Raw genomic sequence first — 19,601 nt, forward strand, 5'->3', positions numbered from 1 at the left:
AATCAATGCCCTATTATTCTGGGTACTGCACGCAGCACTCCCTCTATACGTAAATACAAAATGTTAATTAAAGCAATGCTCATAAATGAACCTTAAAGATGAAAACTGAACGTATACCTACCACTAGTGTATGTTTTGTAAATATTGCTATGGTCGAATTGTGTTTCTAAAGTATGCTGTTTGTTTTTCCGCCGAAAGCCAGTGTTTTGTAAGGATGTCATATATTGTGTAAAAAATATTGAATGTGTGTTCTATTATGTAATGCTCTTGATTTTTGTAGCCAGTGGTGCCGCCTGTCATCCGGGTGGCGTGGCCTCGTCAGGCAATCTATGCCTTTTGCCACGTCACCCTGGACAACCTCTTCGTTGTCTTAAATAAATTCTGAATGAAAATGAAATATTGTGTATGATGCTTCCTATCAGTGGCTCCGTGGCATTTTTTTAGCTTAATGCAGTAAGGACGCTCAGTGAATCTGTATAAATGATGCTGTTTTTGATGTTGTCATTTGTTATTTTCAGTACCGCGACACAAATGGCACAACAGTCAGCGATGAAAACTGCAGCACAAAGGGGCAGTCGTACTACATTTTCATTTTTTCCTTGTATTACTGCGCTTCCAACATCAGCATGAGTTTTTGACCCATCAGTATAAAATGCAGTATAATTTCTGTATTTTTGTTGCAGTGCGAGATATTCTTGTATTATATGCTCATGTGGTGTACAGGTTCTCCGAAAGCGTGTTAGTGTGACGTCACACATTGTAGGGAGAGAGTACCACGGTGGTAGCGGTTCGTGTCTTGGAAAACACACTTCATTTCATTCAGTATGTTCAGAACTTGGCATTTTCTACAAACCGCAAGAGCAACGGCTTATTCGTGTGAGGCTTGTTGTTGAGTATTCGGGATGGGAATTTCGGGACAATAGGGCAACAAAGATGTTTAGGCTGAGAAAGAATTTTGAGGCCGGCTAATTCTCGAGCGTGTTGGTGGCCAGCCTCATTTCCCGGGTTCCCCGCGTGAGCTGGAGTCCATATGAGTTCAATGTCTCTCAAGAAACGATAGTCTCTTATTTCTGTGAGTATTTGCGCGGCGGGACCGGAGACACTACCTCTAGCGAAGTTATTGGTTGCCAACTTCGAGTCGCTTCTATGGTAGTAGCTTCTGTAAAGGCGATGGCCACCTCCTCCTGGACTAGCGGTCTAGAGGTGGAAGCCGTCTCCGTCATAGCCAGTCTTGCAGGTAGATTACCGGGGTGTGTTACTCCGCATACAGAGTACTTGTGTTGGTTCTCCGCGTCTTCTGCGGCGTCGACGACGTAGAGGACACCCTGCAGCCGGCTCAGGGTCTTGTGCAGGCTCTTCGCACTTGCTTCTCTTCGGCCTTGGTGCGCATGAGAGTTCATATTTCGGAGGAGAGATTTGGCGGTGATCCTCCTTCGGATGTTGCTTGGGATAACTTGGGGGAGATCTTGTAAGGGTTCACCTTCAATACCCAGCCTGTCGAGTATTCTGCCGGCGGGAGTTCTAGACAGGCGCCTTATCTGGGCAGTTTGTTATGCTTCCTTGAGTTCCTCATTGTGGACCCGGAGTTTGAGTAGCTCCTCTTTGGGAGTCGAGAGAGCCAGGCCCATGGCTGCTTTATAAGCCATTCTGATGATGGTGTCGACTCTTTCCACCTCGTCTCTTCTTAGTCTTAGGTACGGGAGCGAGTACGCAATATTGCTAATGATAAAGGCGTCTATGAGCTGCCAGACTAATATACAGAATTACTAATAGAAAAAGAGGCATGAAAGAGCCCACCTTGGGGTAGGCGAGGGACTCGCGAGAAGGCACCACACTCCTCATGGGGCTTCCGGTCAGAGTGAGCAGGCAGCAGAAGGACAGGACAACCAGGGCCGCCGGAACCACCACGGATGCCAGGGACACTGCGCGCAAGCAGGGACGCAGCAGTCAGCGAGGGCCTTAAGCAGAATATTGCCGAGAAAATAGTTATCCCCCGGGGGCGGAATTCATACATATAATTGGGGTAGTGCAAACAGACAGAAGAAATGGAACCGCAGAAAGGCAACGGGGCAAGCGCTCGCTACCAACTGGTTTATTCAGAGTGAGTGCCTTCCTCATCTTTGTGGAAGTGTGGGGGGCCAGTCTTCCGCCCTGCACTACCACTCCATGGATGCAGCGTCTTCGCTCGCTAACAGCGGATAGTTTCGTTTTAGAGCGCAGCTCTTTGGCGTCCGTTCCTGGGTTTCGCGTCGTCGTCGGCGTTGTCGTCGGCCTCGTAACCAGCTCCGCCCCCCTTTCATCCGCAGCTGGGGTTGACTCACTATCGGCGTCAGCGGCATCAGTCAGTCGCTGCTATCTCTTCCCTCCTCCCTTTATCGTGTTGTCCGCTTGCTGCGCGCGCTTCTGCCCCCATCGTTTGCCGCTGGGTGTACACGCCGCCCCCCTCCCCCCTCTTCCTGCGAGTCTCCGGTTGTCAAAGCGCCGGCTCGAACTTAATTCCTTTCTTCGCTCCTCCTCCAATGCAACCCCTGTGCGGTGGCAATCAGAGAGCCAGATCGGTGGCGGCGGATCTGTATATGTGCACCGCCCGAGCCGAAATTGCCGCTGCCGTTCGCCACTGCGAAATTATCTGCCATTTCTTTCTGAGCCATGAGCGAGACGACCGATGGAAGTCCTCCGTCTGCTAAAAAAAAAAATTCTGTGATAGCGCATACATGTGTTGCTCGATTTCTTTGCCTCAATCTATCGAAAAGGTGAAACGGCTTATTTGCTGCGCTCAAATTTCGCATTAGGAAGTAACGTAATCGTCGGTAATTTTTTCCACATCTTCCAGTGTGTCTTCGTGATTTCCTCCCACAATGAGCGAAAGAATATTTCCCCAACAACAGTATGCGCCACCGAATTCATTAATTTATTCACATCTGAGGCTACAACTTCTCGCCAGCACTGTTGCCGTCATCCAGGAAGTCACGGAGCGGTCTTACTCGTGCTATGGGCGTCCGGATCAAGTCGCCGGTCGGTCAGGAACAACTCACGTGCGGATGCGCTTTATTCGACCCCAGATATCAGACGCTGCAGCTGCGGATTCCTGGCTCCGTACCAGCGCCGCGCGACAGTCTCGGGCAAAACGAGAAAATCGGCGCTGGCAGCATGCGAGTAAACGGAGTCTTTGGAATAAAGGATGCGCAGGAGCGGCGTGTGTGCTCGGACGCTTCGCATTGTCGATGCCGTTAGCGATAACGCGTCTGTGCTGCGCCTACCAAGTCCTGATGATGATTTGATTATAATGTCGCAAAGTCAGCTTTCCCAAGGAGTGCTATGGGTAATGTGTTTAGTATGGACAAGGTGATGACGTTAAGATGATGCTTATAAAATAACTTCTTACAGGGCCTGGCGTGTGGGGCCAGAATTCTTAAAATGATCGAAAAGAACATGCGAATGGCAAAGTGGGGAAATTGTCGGTAACAGTTTTTTGCTGGCCCAGTTAGTTTCGGCCTCTTACAGCTCTTAACAGCGCACAGAGACATGGACAGAAAATAAGGCACACACACACACAGCGCTGCACGTTAATGGGTTTAGAATTATACTTCAAGCGAAATGTGGCACGCCCACTAGGCGATGTCACATTTCACATTAGATATGAAAAACTTCCAGACAGCCTAAACGAAAAGCCCTTGCTTTTGCAAGGGCACTGACGCTTTGGGCACATATCAGCGTCAGTCAAGCCCTCAGCCCTCAGATACAGATTTGAGATGGTCATGGTATGTTACGTGCGAGTGGAAAGTGGTTAACAGGAACCTCTCCCGCCAGGCTCACCGTAGTCGAGGAAGAAGAGCCAGTAGCGATGGAAGCGCGTGGGCGTCGCCTGCACTACCTGGCCAGAGGGCACCGAAGGCATCAGGACAAGCACCAGGGCGCAGACGGCGTTGAACAGCGCCGAGTGCCAGAAGAGGGCCACGCTGAGCCGATTCTGTCGCCGGAGAAAAGAAGTCAAACGCTATGAGCAGCAAAACAATCAGAAGAAAAGGCCGGTGAAGTTTTCTCGATTTGCTTGTGTTTGTTTTTTTTTTCATTAAATCGGATGTGTCAATAGATAAAAGCAGCTCCTAGATGGGATGTAGTTTGACAACATGGGCGCGCTAAAGCTTCCCGATGCAAGTGAGATGCAGAGAAAAACTTGAGTGGACACTTAAGCTCCGCCTTAGGGGTATGACGCGACAGAGTTAATGGACCCCTCCTCTTTGCGTATCACTTCGCAGACACTGTTCTTTATTTCGCCATTGCATAACACTTAACCTACGCTGAAGAGTACAATACGATAGCACTGTACTTATTTACTGTACCCTAGGTTCTGCCTACATGCACATATATGTGGAACTGGTTGGTCATCACGACGTTACATTCATGGATCTCGGGGGTCCTCATACCACTCCTGGCGCAGTGCTGCAGCGGTTAAGCGACGCGCCATTGCCACGGCAGGTGGCTGTTTCAGAGCAACACCGGTGGAGCTTGTGAGACACAGGTTGATCTTCCCGAACTCCCGGTAAACCCATGTGCAGCGCTGGTGGCGGTTACATTGAACTTATTTGAATTAATTTCATTGCCATGGGCCACGAGAAGCAGCGAACAGAAATACGCGAGTCTGGGAAGGTTTATTTTTTCGATAGACTAGCAGGCTATATGGCGACATCAAAGAAACTAGAAGATCATTTTTTGTCATTTGAATGCACGGCAGAAGAAGCAAGCGTTAATGACATTTGGAGTTTGTTTAAAGGCAGAATTAACAGCCTCACTGGTGCGTACGTTCCGAGCATCAAAAGTAGTAAACTTCAAAAAAAGGCTGAAGCCTTGGAAGAATGGACATCTTACGTGGGTCATTCACAAACGACAGAGGACTTATTCACAATACTGCTGAACTAAAGCACAGTACGTTTCTCATAAGCTAAAGAACCTAACAAAACTCTTAAAATCGAAAATGAGAGAAGCTCGGAAGAAATACTTCGAACAGTTGGCGTCTGACTTTCTCTGCAACTATAAATTTATGAAGCGCTGCAGTAATGATAAACTCAGCCCTCCACACATAGATCATGATAGTTTGATCGTAACAGCAGACAGTGAAGAAGCTACGATATTTAACCACTTCTTCAAATTCATTTTCTGCTCTCTGAAAACAGTTCAGACCCAATCACGTAGAAATGATTACTTTATTTATTTATTTATCATCATACCCACAGCGCCATTGGCTGGCATTACAGTGGGGGGGTAGAAGAAAAAGTACACAAATGCCACCGCGTGCAGGTGGTTACAAAAAAAAAAGATAACAATGAGATAGAAAGAACACGGAATTATACACAAAAAAATGTCACAGCATGGAAGAAAATGAATCATTTGATAATATGGACACTACTTCCTCAGGCAGCTTGTTCCATTCCGAAACCGTTTTGGGGAAAAAAGACATTTTAAAAAGGTCAGTCCGGCACCTGTATTCTTTAACTTTAAGTGAATGATCTCTACGTAAAGACACGTAATCAGGGTTGGCTATATATTTGGTTCTGTCTATTCCAGTTCTAGAATGAAATATATTATGAAATAATTTTAAACGCAGTACTTTCCTACGTTTTTGAAGTGAGTCCCAACCCAAAGATTTTTTCGCGCTCGTTACACTAATGCCACCGATGCCTCCTTTTGTTCTTCCACCTGAAGGAATATTTTCGCTTCTCACTAACAGACGAGTCCAAGGCTAAAGGTCCAGATGGTATATCGCCAAGAGTTCTAAAGCACTGCTCTATAGTCAGCATTTTTGTGCAATTTATAGCAAATCTTTTGCGCACGCAAGCTTCCAGATGAATGGAAAGTGGGCAATGTAGAACCAGTGTTCAAAAGCGGGATAAGATCTGACGTGTCTAACTACCTGCCTGTTTCCCTCACACTAATATGTTGTAAAATACCTGAACACGCATTCTATTCGGCATTATAATGCAGCACCCCTCTTCCATTGAGTTTCTAAACACTCGCCAGCATAGATTTAGAAGAGGATTTTCATGCACTATACAATTAATAGAATTTTACCATGATATAGCTTTAGTTATTGATGGAAAGGGTCAGGTGGACTGTGTTTTTAGATTTCAGAAGGCTTTCAATACGGTCTCGCACTTGGTCCTATTACAGAAACTAGGTCTTTACATCGATGACACTATTACCGCATAGATTGCAGATTATTTGACTTCAAAGAAACAGAAGGTAGTATTAAATGGCATTAGCTCGAGTTGTGTGTTACATTTGGCGTCCCCTAGGCGTCTGTTCTGGGTCCGTTGCTTTTTCTTGTGTTTGTTACTGATATCTCAAATGAAATCTCTAAAATACGACTGTATGCCGATGATTGTGTTTTGTATTCTGTTAAAAATGAGACGGGTTCCACACAGTTTCAGGACGATATCTTCCGTATAGAACAGTGGTGTCGGGGAAATTCTCTGTTCCTGAACAGCAAAAAGCGTGTTCAAGTTAGCTTCACAAAGAAACGCAACAAACTTTCTAATAGATGTAACCTGGATAATCAAATAATAAAAAATGAAGCGAGTTAATTATTGGGGTGTAACGTTTTCTGAAGATGGAACGTGGTCTGCGCATATACGTACATAGAGCCAGTAGGGCGATAAGAGCTCTGAGCTTTTTGCAACTAAATTTGAAGAACGTCTCTATGGAAGTGAAGCAGGCTGCGTATCAGGCATATGTGCGGCCGATATTAGAGTATGCCTGCCCTGTGTGAGACCCGTTCCATCGTGTGCATGTTTACGCAATTGAGGGTATACAATCTATTGCTGTTCGGTTTACGGGGAAGTTTGATCAATTTCTCAGCGCTACCAATATGAAACGTGAACTCTGGTGGTACCCTTTAAATGGACGCCGCAGGAATCTGAGACTTAAATTGTTCTTTAATATTTTTCACAATCAAGCGGGAATCAGTGCTTTAAATTACATACAGCAACCGCATTATGTTTCTTCTCGAAATGACCATAAATTGAATATTCGTCCATACCATTGCCTCACGGATCTGTTTAAACAATCTTTTTTTTCCGCGTACCATAAACGATTGGAACGTATTACCAGAAGATGTAGTTTGCCGCAAAACTCTGATTTGTTTGATGTTTTGTGCCCCTCGCTGTAATGCCCTAGTGGCGCTGCAAGTAATTTGCGAATAAAAAAGAAAAACCCAGGGAAAGTGCCACCTGCCAAGGAGGCCAAGTTGTGATGACGTTGCAAGGTCACTTGCCCTATCTCCACCAATAAATAGTTTAACTGTCACTTTCCATGGTGGGCATTTCCCTCACAATCCGGTGGGCAGGTTGCCATACCTGCCATGGTGGGCAAGTTGCGACGACGTCACATGTCACATGGTCTTGGTGGCAGGTCGACCACCGGCTTTTCTCGATACGCCGCCGACGCCAGGTTTTCCGCTCAACGGGAGCCTTAACGTTATACCATTAAATGTGGTAGGCGAACCAAAAGAGTGTTCCCGTTGGCACCTCAGCACTGGGGAAAAGGCAGACGAGATGTAAGGAAGAAATGTGAAGTCAGGATCAAGGACGTCAACCAGGCCAAGAAATCTCAAGGAGCCGTATGCTGCTTGAATTGAAGCAGGAAGCGAGTGGTGGGGTGTAAGTGGAAATCGAAATATGCGGTTCTGTTTCTATTGAGCCACCGTTGCCGCAGTGTGGACTGTTCACTTGTCCTAAGCGATACCGCAAGCTCTTTGTAACTTGCGGCGCTCAGACGGAGACTATATGATGAACAGTTTCCAGATGGCGTGGAAGACTGTGGTAGGCTAGATTTGAGATGCGGATCGACCGAGTGGCGAAATCGGTAATGGTGTGACGACGAGTTCCATAGGCGATTATTTTCTTCATAGCGTTACCCCTAAATATTTATATTGTGTAACCTCGTGGAGCCACTTCGGACACATCCGATTTGTTAAGAAAATCTTCTTGTACTGCCGATGGTGTGGACCTTTGCGGGCCGCTACATCTGCCAAACTAGCACTAGCATCGTGGTTAAGGCACTCGGCGTCGGTTCAGCCAACAGGACCTCCTTTTCAATGAACACAGCCGAATGCAACGCTCGGCTAGGCGTGGGTGGGTCGAGCCCACATGCGCTCTGGAGCCCGTGGTGTGTCGTGGGTTTGGATTCCACTGGTGGCATCTGGTTGCCTTTTCTACTTTCTAAGCAGTTGTCCTTCAGGTAAACGATTACACTAATTATTTCCAATTGATCAACACTCCATATTAAAAAATTACGGAGGGCACTTAGGATTTCTTAAGTGCTGTAAATGCGAAAGCATGCGCACGGGCTGTTCGGCGGCGGCGATGGCGTACTACTCTCATGCAGTGGCCAGCGAAGCTGCGTTGTGTTGTGTTGGGTTTTATAGCACACAGGCAACTAAGGCCATCATACGCCAAACTCAATGTACAGGGAAATTGTTTTTTGCTGAATTTTATATAAATATTAAAATCGTCGGTGGTGTAGAGGGACTAAAACATTGGTTTGTATTACTCAGCAATGTGAGGAAACAATTTTAAAACTGGCTAATAGTAGAAGCTTTAAAGAAGACCGAGAAGCCTCAGCAGCAATTCTTGGCTGGGCAAGGATGTTGAACCTCCCAACCAATCAGATAAAAACCTTCGCCTTCTCAGAAATGGGAAGTTGGCAGAGGTGTATCGTGAAATGAAGCAACGCAGTGCGTAAAAATTTAGTTTCTTGAAAAAACCTGCTTCGCATAAAAAGCTAAACACACAAAACGTGTCAACAATGGCATCTTCACCTAAGAGTAACATTCGGTGTAAATGAATTTGTTCATTATAAAACTGAGTAAAATACTTTTTCCCTAGTTTTCCAACTTTCGTGCATGAGTATAAAATGTGATCAACTTTTAGTTCGTCTCCAAATTTTCCTCAAACAGATTTGTCTCCTTTTGTCAATATAAAGTTGTGCATAATGTGTGTGTGGCCTATACGTGATTGGCAGAGAATTACTTCCTTAAACCGCTCCTGGTGCACACATGACTTCCATTCATCTAAAACTGGCTTTACTAGGTGTAGTTAATTCCATCGCTCTTCCAAGATGACTCATTTTTTCCTTAATTTAAGATATACTAGGTTCATATGCAATCCTTAGAGGGCATATCGACTTCTTTATTTCTTTGCCACGAGCTTCAACAGCGCACAAATCGGCTCTTTCGTTGCCTTTTATTTCGACATGACTCAGTAACCAGAAAAGTTTTGTTTTCTTCTTCGGCTATGTCTTTTGTTATCTTGTGTTTAATGTCACCAAGCAGCGGAGAGTGTACGTGTCTAGACTGGAGGGTTGTAAGTACACTTAGCGAGTCTGTGCATAATACTGCTCGCGAGGTTCACGCTTACTATTTTTTGTATGGCTACAGAAATGGCATGACATTCGGCAGTGAAGGTGGTCGCACACTGTGGAAGCCACTTTTTGCACTCCATTTCACTCCAATTCCCTCGTACCAGTGCGCTTCCAACGTTAACATCTGTTTTTGAACCATCTGCATAAAAAGCTGTGAAAGGACTGTACTTTTCCTCAAGTGCAAGAAATTCTTGTATTATATATTGTTGTGGAGTTCGTTTTTTACGGAACCTTGTCAGAGTGAAATCGCAGACTGCAGGAATATTGTGCCATGGAGGCAATGGATCTCGTTTTTGCGCAATACCAGGCAATGTGTTTGGTCCAGGACCCTTACCCCAAGCATTTCACCGCAGAAAATCCGAGCACCTGGCCGGGGGAAATCTTGTATCCATTAGGAAACCGCTATGTACCCGGCGGCGCCGGGGATCGAACCCAGCGCTTATCGAATGCGAGGCGGATGCTCTACCACAAGTGATCGTTCGTTGGTCTGTACATAAATGCTTATGAACGGCGTTCTGTACGCACGAGTAGAAAGACGCAAGCCTAAATTATGCACCAGATCCAATCATTTGAGGTACGATGGTCTCGCTGACCCATAAACTATACATCCATAATCTAAGGTAGAGCGTACTACACAGCGATAAATTCGTAAAAGGCATGTCCTATCGGACTCCCAGTGCTTTCGGGAGAGTACTTTAAGTATACATGTTCAAGGATCGGGAGGCTTTCTTTTTGAGAGCATTAATGTGAGGAAGGAATGTTAGTTTTTTGTCCAAAGTAATGCCTAGAAATTTTATTTCAATTTTTATAGGTAGTTCGCTGTTGTTCAGATGTAAGGTGGGGTCGTATTAAAGGCTTCGTTTTAATGAGAACAGAACACCCACGGTTTTCTGTGCGGAGAACTGGAATCCGTTTTTGTCATCCCATGTCTCTAGTTTGTTTATCGTCAACTGTATTTGTTTCTTGCATGCTGCTACGTTGGAAGACGTGCAGGCTATTTGAAGATCGTCGACGTAGATTGAATACATAATGCACTTCGGAATTATTTTCTTAATGGAATGCATCTTTACAACAAAGATTGGTTTGGTTTATTGGGGTTTAACGTCCCAAAGCAACTGAGGATATGAGAGACGCCGTAGTGAAGGGCTCCGGAAATTTCGACCACCTGGGGTTCTTTAACGTGCACTGACATCGCACAGCACACGGGCCTCTAGAATTGCGCCTTCAAGAAATTCAGCCGCCGCGGCCGGGATCGAACCCGCGTCTTTCGGGTCAGCAGCCGAGCGCCGTAACCACTGAGCGGCGGGGCCTTTACAACAAAGAGTGCTGTGATTAAAATGCACCCCTGAGGAACCCCGTTCTCTTGAACTAAGTACCGGGAAAGGGTTGATCCCAAGCGTACTTGAAATGAGCGGTTCGACAGGAAGTCATTTAGGGAGTTTCACATCCTGCCGCGGATGCCTAGTTCTGCAAGGTCAAACCTCTACATTGTGTCATATGCTTTCTCCATCTCAAAGACGACGGCAAGACAGTGCTGTCTGTGTATAAAATGTTTTGTGTTATTGTGTTGAATGGCGCATAAGAACCTAAGACTATCATGCGCCAAGCTGATGGTGTAGGAAAATTGTTTTCTGCTGAATTTCAATGCTTAAGAAAGTTATTTTTTGAGGAGCTAAATTTGTCTCTTGTAGACATAAGGCGACAGGAGCACGTGCTCCTAGGATGTCTTATGTCACTGTAACTGTTTAGAAGTCCTCTGCAGTTCCATTGTAATATGAAAGCCATCTTAATTTTGAGTTTGTATGCAGTGAAAAACAAAGTTGTTAACGGCCCCGTCACTCGGGGCCTGACTTTTTTTTTACCGATCCAAGGAGCGCCGCCGTGCGTCCGACGCGGACGACATGGGGCTGCCTTGGGTCGCATCTATCGCCTCTGTGTGCACTCTGCACAGTCGTCCAGCGTCTCTGCAGAGGCGCTGGACGACCGTGCAGAGGGCACATTGAGTTTCGAGTTAGACCTCGACCTGTGGGAAGAGGTCTTGAGGCCCGCCGACCCGGCGGACTGCGCAGCCTGCTTTGAAGTTGGCGGAATAGTTTTAGCTATTCCACCCGGGGGCGCGGATGACCCTACCACAGGCTCACTGCGTGTGGCCTGGACAGCTGCCGAAGCCTGGTGTGGTGCGCTGCGCCCACGCACCACATCAGCGAGGTTTGTTTTTGCAGCGAAGGAGAATCTGTTTGAGCCAATCGGCTTCTTGCGTCTTTGACAGAAGTGTTCTCAGTAGATTTTAGTAATCATTTATTCTTCTTTCTTGCAGGAAGCACAAGCCTTGGAATATGCAGCATGGTCCCCTTCACAGTTTGCGCACCGCGGGGCAGCAATACAATCATAGGATTGGTGGCCCTTCGAAGAGCATTTTGCGCAAGTTTTGCGGCCGCGACAACTGAGCCGTGGCCGAACCAATGGCAATTGAAACATCTGCGTGGGTTGCGTATATATGGTTTTAAGGCAGCCGACTTCAATGCTTTCAGGCAGTATGCTGGTATTGAAAGTGAGAATGAGGTGTTTCGTGTATTTCTTTGTTATCTTTCCTGATCTTTATTCGCTGAACATTTATGGCATCTTGGCTGGTAAGGCCCTCAAGCATTTCTTTTTCAGAGAGGTGGACGAAGTCCATTTCAGATATGATGCCTCGGACAGCGTTTAGAGATCGATGTGAAGTGACAGAGACAGGATTCTCTCCTATGGATACAATGTTTTCAAGTTTTGAGTACTGGATGCTGTCGGGCAGTTCGAGGAGTAAGTCACGTCTGGTAATTTTTGATACCTTGCACCCAAGGCCTAAGTTATCTGTCAAGCACTTTGCTACCAGGAACGGGGATACAAGTCTTGATTGTTTGTATTCTCCTTCGCCATGTATGACATAGAATTTCGAGAATGTTTTCTTTTTCGAAAAATGTGACCTGCTTCGTTCCGCCCTCTTTTGAGAGAGCGATCTTGTTTGGAAAGGAGGGGAGCCATAAAAAATTTAGTTTTTTGGTTATGGTGCCAGCCACCCACCACGGAATCCACCAAGGGGACGGAACAGGAACTTGCAAGCAAGTTCTGCCCACGCCAGCTGTACACCTTAAAAATAACAAAATATGACGCAACTCAGGGCATTTAGTCGCACAAGGTTAACCCTAGCCACCAGGAAAAAAAGAAAAATCGAAGAAGCGAATAAGAGACAGGAGACTTGTGAGAAAGAAAATAGGAAAGTGAAAGATACAGGGAGGACAGGAAAAGGCGACTGCCGATTTCCCCCGGTCGGGTCAGGCCGGAGGTGCCGTCTACAGGAAGCTGGGGCCAAGGTGGTGTGTTGCCTCCGCCGAGGGGCCTTAAAGGTACTGACTAACGCTCGGCATCGGCTCAGCCACCAGTATCCCCTTTCTCCCGGACCCGGCTGAGCCACACAGGAAACTAAAGACGCGGAATGTTCGACTGCGGCGATGGCGTAGTGGTTTAATGTAGTGGCCAGCGAAGCCGATCTGTTTGCGCCGCCACGGGTTCGAAACTCACTCGCGACCATAGAGTGTTTTGCCATAAAGTGTTTCGCATAGTTGGCCATAAAGACTGCTGGCAGGTTGCCCACAGCCCGATGGGCAAGTGGGCCACATGCCAAAACCTTCGCAAAGAAAACATAGGCGAAATCTGAGAACAAAACATACCGTGTGGTTTCGTTGACTCTTTACTTCCCTCGTGCGTATGTCGTGGCGGGCCCCTAATTTTTCTACCCTTGTCTATCTTAATAGTTACATGACGGAAACCAAGTCACCGAAACCAAGGAGAAGAGTATTTTTTTAAAGCTACCCTTTTTCATGAATGGGAGATTAATAAAAGCATAAGAAAAAAACAACCACATGACGCCGTTGCGATCCGAACCCGCAAGCGCCACACGCGAAATTCGGAGTTCGTGGGATCGGATCCCACTAGCGGTATGTGTTTTTTTTCTTTTCGTTTAGTAATCTCTCATAGATAAAAAACTACAAATTTAAAAAAAATAGACAACCCCTACATTCCTTGGTTTTGGTGAGTGTTGGCTCCTGTCATGTATGTCATGTCATAATGAGCACCTCTTTCCATTCCCTTGTCTGAATTTCTGAATAGTTGGTTAGTTCTCATCTTCTGAACGTTGAAGCAGCGCTTTTTGTTTAGTCACGCCATTGCCCTGCCAGACTGGGAGAGAGTTTGGAGCTTTAAAGGTCATCGCATCATTTTTGCACCCGCCATATGTACGCTACTTTCATGCGTGCACGACAAATCTTTCACCAGCATCTACAGAAAGTTAAAGGCGAGCCTAATTACTTACCAGTCTGACGTACTGGTGCGGATCGCTGCATTCCGAACGGCGCTTCAGCACCGTTGCCGCTATGCATGCCAGGGGGATATTCTGAAAGAAGACACCATGAACTTGTAGAAACGCCTCAATGCGCACGTCACAGAGGCATAACGAAAAAGACAGCTGTATTCGTTACGGTGTGCTGCGCAAAAAGACCGAAAAGTTGTATGCTTATAACCTAGAGCGAAAGCACGGCCTGCAGTACTAACTGGATCAGGTCAGTTTGATAACATTCTGACTTAAAACCCGGCTACCGCGGCCAGGACTGACCAAGCGCTGCGTGCGGATGGAGTGCAGGGCAGTCTAGAAAGACTGTACACGACGAGAGACGCTCCCCTAATTTATAGCGTTGTTCCGCTTCGGTGACTGCCCCTTTCATTCCTTCCTGGCGCAGTCCTCGGCCTGTCTGCGCAAAGTAAATTAGGCAGTCTAGCCTTATTCGTCGCTCAGACCAGAAAGGGAAAGGGGAAGGCGCATAACTGACACTTTTTCATCTCAACCGCATCTACACCGCATCATGAGCAATGGGCATCTCAACCGCATCATGAGAAAAACACGGCGACTAAAATTTTGTTTTCAGCTAGCATTAGTGTTTCAATGTGAAGGCATTATTAGTCTCATAACAAGAAAAGCCGGCGGCGAGTGCTAGTGTGTTTACCGGAATATGGTACAGAAAATCTCAGCGATGGTAAGAAAAATAGGGTGACATCAAGCGGCCCTACGACGCAAACATGCAAGCCGAGCACCGCCGTTTCGGACAAATGTATACGTGTCGTTCGTCTACATATACTCCCCACTGGCCGACCTCAATGTGGTGCCAGTTTTCCCGACGACATTAGTGCAGCATTCCAGGTGGTGTCATACGATTTCTCACTGCATATAGCTTACATGTGCTAGTAAAGTTCGAGACTAGGTAGTGACAGGGATTGGAAACAACATATGCACCTTCAACTGTATACCTTCCCAGACTTTCGTATCAAAACTCCGATGCAACTGTTTGTCCTACGGAGTTCCGAGTGGTGCCATACGAGCGCGTATGTGTGTGGGTGGGTGGTGTCATGCATAGTCACTGGATTTCATTGTGGCTGGTTGTGCATGCACGTGCACGGAATGAACAGCGAACCAGCAGCGTCTACAGCTTCGACATCGGCATCACCCGAAGTGAAACATGGTCGTCCTTGCAAATACGCAAACGCCCAAGAAGCACGACAGCGTTCGTAATGATTTCGCATTCCCACAGTCTTAAGTGTATCTGGCAAATTTTTCCCTCGCGGCGTGGTACACCGGAAAAGTGAGCCAGTCATGAGCCCTCTTTTGTTACTCAAATCCAGCAGAGGATATACACTGCGAATAAGTCTCGACTGAGAACTAGGCTGTAACCTTATTCACGGTCTAAACACTTCGGTTTGGGGAAGGGGAAGGCGCACAACAGACTCACTTCTGCCACCACCGGCTAGACAGCGTTCGCGCGTGAGCTGTTGCGTTACACGGCTGCCGTGGTACCTCCAACTTGTGTTTGACTTGAGCTAAACTGTACTGTAGCTTTTGCTGCAAAAGATTCCACACGTGTTAAATGTTCGCGCTAGCTAAAAGGACAGCAGTCAACTACCTGAAAGCGCGCTGCGTACAGAAATCGCTTCATGACCTCGGGCAACATTTAAATCGGAAAAAAATTCTGGGGGCACTTTTACGATCTAAAGAGCGCGAGGCGAACACTTTTCCACGCAACTTTGGCTGCTACCGTTGATGGATCTGATCACTAACTAGTAATGACCAATTAGCTGATCACTAACTTGTAATGACCAATTAGCTGATTACTAACTAGCCATCGTGCGGACACGCTCTCCTGACAGGTCCTGTACACGCCACTCATGAAACAAAAATGCTTTCGGGTTAATAAAACGCTGCAGTGATAAGTGTGCAGGCCAGTTTAACAGCTAAGTGTTCGCCTCCAATGAGTAAGCGAGAACTTATATTTGCACGTTTCAGATAGTTTCGTGACAGCCTCCGAAGGAAAACTCTTGCGACAAACGATTCTAGGTGACACTGCACTGCAGCTTGAATGCGCTTAGAGGAGACAGCAGCTACTATGCGCGTCCCAGTTGGCAAAATGTGGCGGGTTTAACGCCACGAAGCGGCGCGTAGTCTGAGGGACGTCGTAGTGGAGGGCTCCGCATCAGTTTAGACAACGTATAAACTCTAAACACGAAAGGAGTAAAAATGAAGTAAGCTCTCATGTAATGCACTCCATTTAACGTGCAGGGTATGCTGTCCAAGCCCTGGGGTAGATTGCCATCTGTAAACATATGGAATACATAAGGTTGGCAAAGCAAACAAACTCCCCGTTCAAAACATGCTATGTTTCAGCAATGACGGAGATTTTAACCAAAGTTCCAACCTCGTATTTGCTAACCTCAGGACCTCCAGTGGCGCGTGTAAAAGCCTCTCCCCATTGCTAACTGCATCAAGTTACTATGCTTTGCGGTGGAAATATGCCTCCGTTTCCAGGAGTAAGCCTTTCTTACTCTTAGTGATCGAAGTCTACTCCGGAACTTGGGAAGCATACCTTGCCCCTAAAATGGAGCGATCCAGAGAACAGCTTACTCTCTTTTTACTCCCATATAAGCATGTTCGTGTATGGAGTGCAGGGTAAACCGATATCGCACAAAAGACGGGTGGTTTTGCATTCCGCTTGATTCGGAATGCGGCCGGCGTCGCCGAGACTAGATTCCATGACCTTGAGCTGCAAAAGCCGAGTGTCAAAGCTGCTCAGCGAATTCCAGCTTTTAGCGCGCGCGTAACGAATCGAGTCTCTTGCCGCTTCACTTGCGTCCTTCAACCCGCAACAAAAGGTCAGCATTTATGGGCTTCATCTTTTGTATTTTGTCCTGTTAAAGGCATCAATAAAGACCGCGTTTACCTGGGCGAAAATTCCTGTCCACCGGCATCCATGGCATGCATGATCGTGTGGTACAGGTGGCTCAGCGTACAGACGCCCAAGAGTAAAACAGAGCTCGTGAGCGGTGGACAAAGTGCTTCCCCGCGCACTCTAGCAGCGAAATGCAGACAGCTCTGGAGTCTGACGGGCCCTTCTAGTTTTGATTCTTCCCTTATCGCCGGCATGGGTGTAGCCGCCCAGCTTCCATTAGAGTACGTCAGGGGCGCTTTTAATGCTTAAAGCAAGGATTTATCTCTGGTACGTCCATGCCAAAACTGTTGCTCTTTGGAATCTCGACAATTCCCGCTGACACAGACCCGGATCGCGAGAGTGAAATAGCTACAATAATAAGGGTGGAGCACATTTGGAAGGTTTTGTCCGGTCATGAATGGCATTTTACCAAAATCTCGAGAAAAAAGTATATAACAGCTGTATCTGACCGGTACTCACTTATGGGGCAGAAACGTGGAGGTTAGCGAAAAGGGTTCGACTTAAATTGAGGACAACGCAGCGAGCTGCTCAGAGTTAACTGCAGGGACATGGGAGAGGCCTTTGTCCTGCATTGGGCGTAGTCTGATGATGATATGTATGCATGTCAGTACGCGCTATGCATTGTTTTGCCGAATGGTTTTTGTTCTGGCAACATTGCGATTTAGCCCCAGGACATTTTCTGTTTGAACGAAAGCTGGAGCGTCACGTGCACCAGCGCCTTATCAAACAGTGCACGGAATGCGTTGCTTGCCTCGCTGCCTTGTCAAAACCAGCGCGACACGCGTCGTGCGCACCAGCTCAAACCTTTTCAAACGCCGCGCCACTGATACTGGAAGTGCTTTGGGGGCTAGTATCACCATCGGCACCCATGTTTGTTTGCAAACATCGAAACCATATATATTTCTTCATCGCATGTGTTCAGCTTTTTACCGCTGTTAAACAAGGTGACGATAGTGGCATTACGCCGTGATTTGGTGGTTGACTCACAGCCAACCGAAGCGGGAATCACGGCGGGCACGCGAGCACGCACTCAAAGTGCTCGCATTCCTTGAAGCAAAAAGTGCGGGTCGCCAAGGGCCGACACATTCAGCACAATGCGTGCCACTGATAAAACCTTGTATGAAGCATTAAAACAGTTCCTGTTGAACACTGAAACGGCGCGGCTTCGCCCGTGTCGGCGATAAGGCGAGCATCAAAACTGCAGGATGGGTCCGCAGAATTGGCGTTGTCTGCATGCGCTTCCACTGTTAGAGCACTCTGGGAGGCAATTTGTTCAGCGCTAACGCGGTCCGTTTAACCTTTGGGGCGCATGTACTACGCTCATGGCATCGGGGGTGTGGAGCAAGTGAAAGGGGTGAGGGAAGCAAGGCTCTGTGGCAGCCGAACGTATATCGAGAAACCGACCGCTCATCGGGCGCCTTAATATACTCGCCCGTATTTCGGCTACCCGTAAAAGAGGCGAGGCTACCGTCTGCCAGTGAGCTTGCACAGCTTCTCAAGTTTCCACGTAGAAGTTGCACCGATCCTTTAAATGTTGGATGTAGCGCTGTTAGGGAGACCACCGAAGGAGACTCTCGAAAGGTCTTCCTAATAGCGCTAAGTCCAGTTGTCAAAGAATGAGTGAGCAACTAGCCCAGCATCAAGTTCTATTGAAATTGTGGCGAACTGCTCGTTCCATGGGACATGCATTTACCACCTTTTCTTTTACCGTCGCTGTGCCCAAGCGCTTATTTCCTAAGCATCCGCTGATGGATGCAGCTGCGTATATGACCAGGGGAGTCGGTCCAGAACCGAGTAAAGAGTGCGGCAATCGTCGAGAATTCATGACGAAGTTCTAGACCTTTTTTTTTTTTGGCGGAACGAAGATTAGGCAGTATACTCACCGTTATGCCCAGCAGGATGCTGATGCCGAACTCGAAGCCATCCACTTGGTACATTCTGAGCAACACAGCTGACATACACTGCACCACACCAGCCAGGCCCTGCGCCAAAGCGGACGCGCTCCTGAAGCACTCGACCACATTGCAGGAACCCTTCATGGGGGCACCGCACGTCCAGCTGCCCTCACGCCCGAGACTGTGTCCTATGGACACAACAGAAGCGGTGGCTGCTTTTGAGATCGGCACTGCGCACGCCCACCGAGCCCTGCGTCCACTACATGGCGTGCCACGGCTCACACAGCTCGCGCAAATCACACCGCCGCCCCCCTCTTCGCACATGCGTACAGCTGAAGCCACGGTCTTCGACACGCACGACGACACAAGGCGCTGCGCGACTGTCAACAGCACTGTGCTTCCCGCGCGTCGCCGTTCACGTGAGTCACAACCAGTCACAACAGAGGCTGGCCACGAAAGAAAAAGCAAAGCGTCGGGAGCAGTCGGCGTCATCCTTTCTCTTTCACCGGAGCTCGAATTGCGATTGTGACACCGGGATAGAAGCCACGTAGTTTTAACTTGTGTGCCGCCAGTGACAAGGAGTGTTCGTCAGCAGTTCTGAGTGCGACCGACGAGGCGATCAGTGCTGCAGTGATACTGATAAGGACGCCGCCGGTAGCGCGACGGACGCAAAGTGCGGAAAAGTGATAAGTACACGGTCGTCCACTTCTAGTTTGAACACGGCTCCGGGCAGCCGGCGCTCCGAGCAGCGCCTCTCTCGGGCGCCTAGGTAACTAGCGCGCAGGCGCGGCTTTCGCCGCGTCGTCTGCTACACCGCGCCAGACCCGCCGGATACACCTAGCCTTGCGGTGAAGAGCACTTTCGCAGTGAGCGCGCAAAGCGACCCCATGATTACTGTTTCCGACACAGCAGCTTAGAAGCACAGCACCTGCGCGTGGTCGAGAGTTGCATCCGGGATGGCTAAGGCTTTTCCTTATCGTTT

The 19,601-nt window shown here is 47.7% G+C and overlaps 1 protein-coding gene across 1 annotated transcript in view; it reads right to left on the bottom strand.

Moving 5' to 3' along the window:
- The window catches only part of LOC149354307 (uncharacterized), a 30,829-nt gene extending 11,520 nt beyond the window's left edge, over positions 1 to 19,309 (bottom strand). The window contains exons 1-4 of the mRNA XM_089577482.1: positions 18,608 to 19,309; positions 13,766 to 13,846; positions 3,817 to 3,970; positions 1,798 to 1,922 (exon numbers count right to left, since the gene is read on the bottom strand). Of these exons, the coding sequence (XP_089433608.1) occupies positions 1,798 to 1,922; positions 3,817 to 3,970; positions 13,766 to 13,846; positions 18,608 to 19,111 (864 nt within the window). The 5' untranslated portion in view covers positions 19,112 to 19,309. The remainder of the gene's footprint in view (positions 1 to 1,797; positions 1,923 to 3,816; positions 3,971 to 13,765; positions 13,847 to 18,607) is intronic.
- Positions 19,310 to 19,601: the final 292 nt, after the last annotated feature.

The sequence above is a fragment of the Amblyomma mixtum genome, chromosome 3, assembly GCF_055824585.1.
Source record: "Amblyomma mixtum isolate Tamu chromosome 3, ASM5582458v1, whole genome shotgun sequence".
NCBI classification, from domain to species: domain Eukaryota; kingdom Metazoa; phylum Arthropoda; class Arachnida; order Ixodida; family Ixodidae; genus Amblyomma; species Amblyomma mixtum.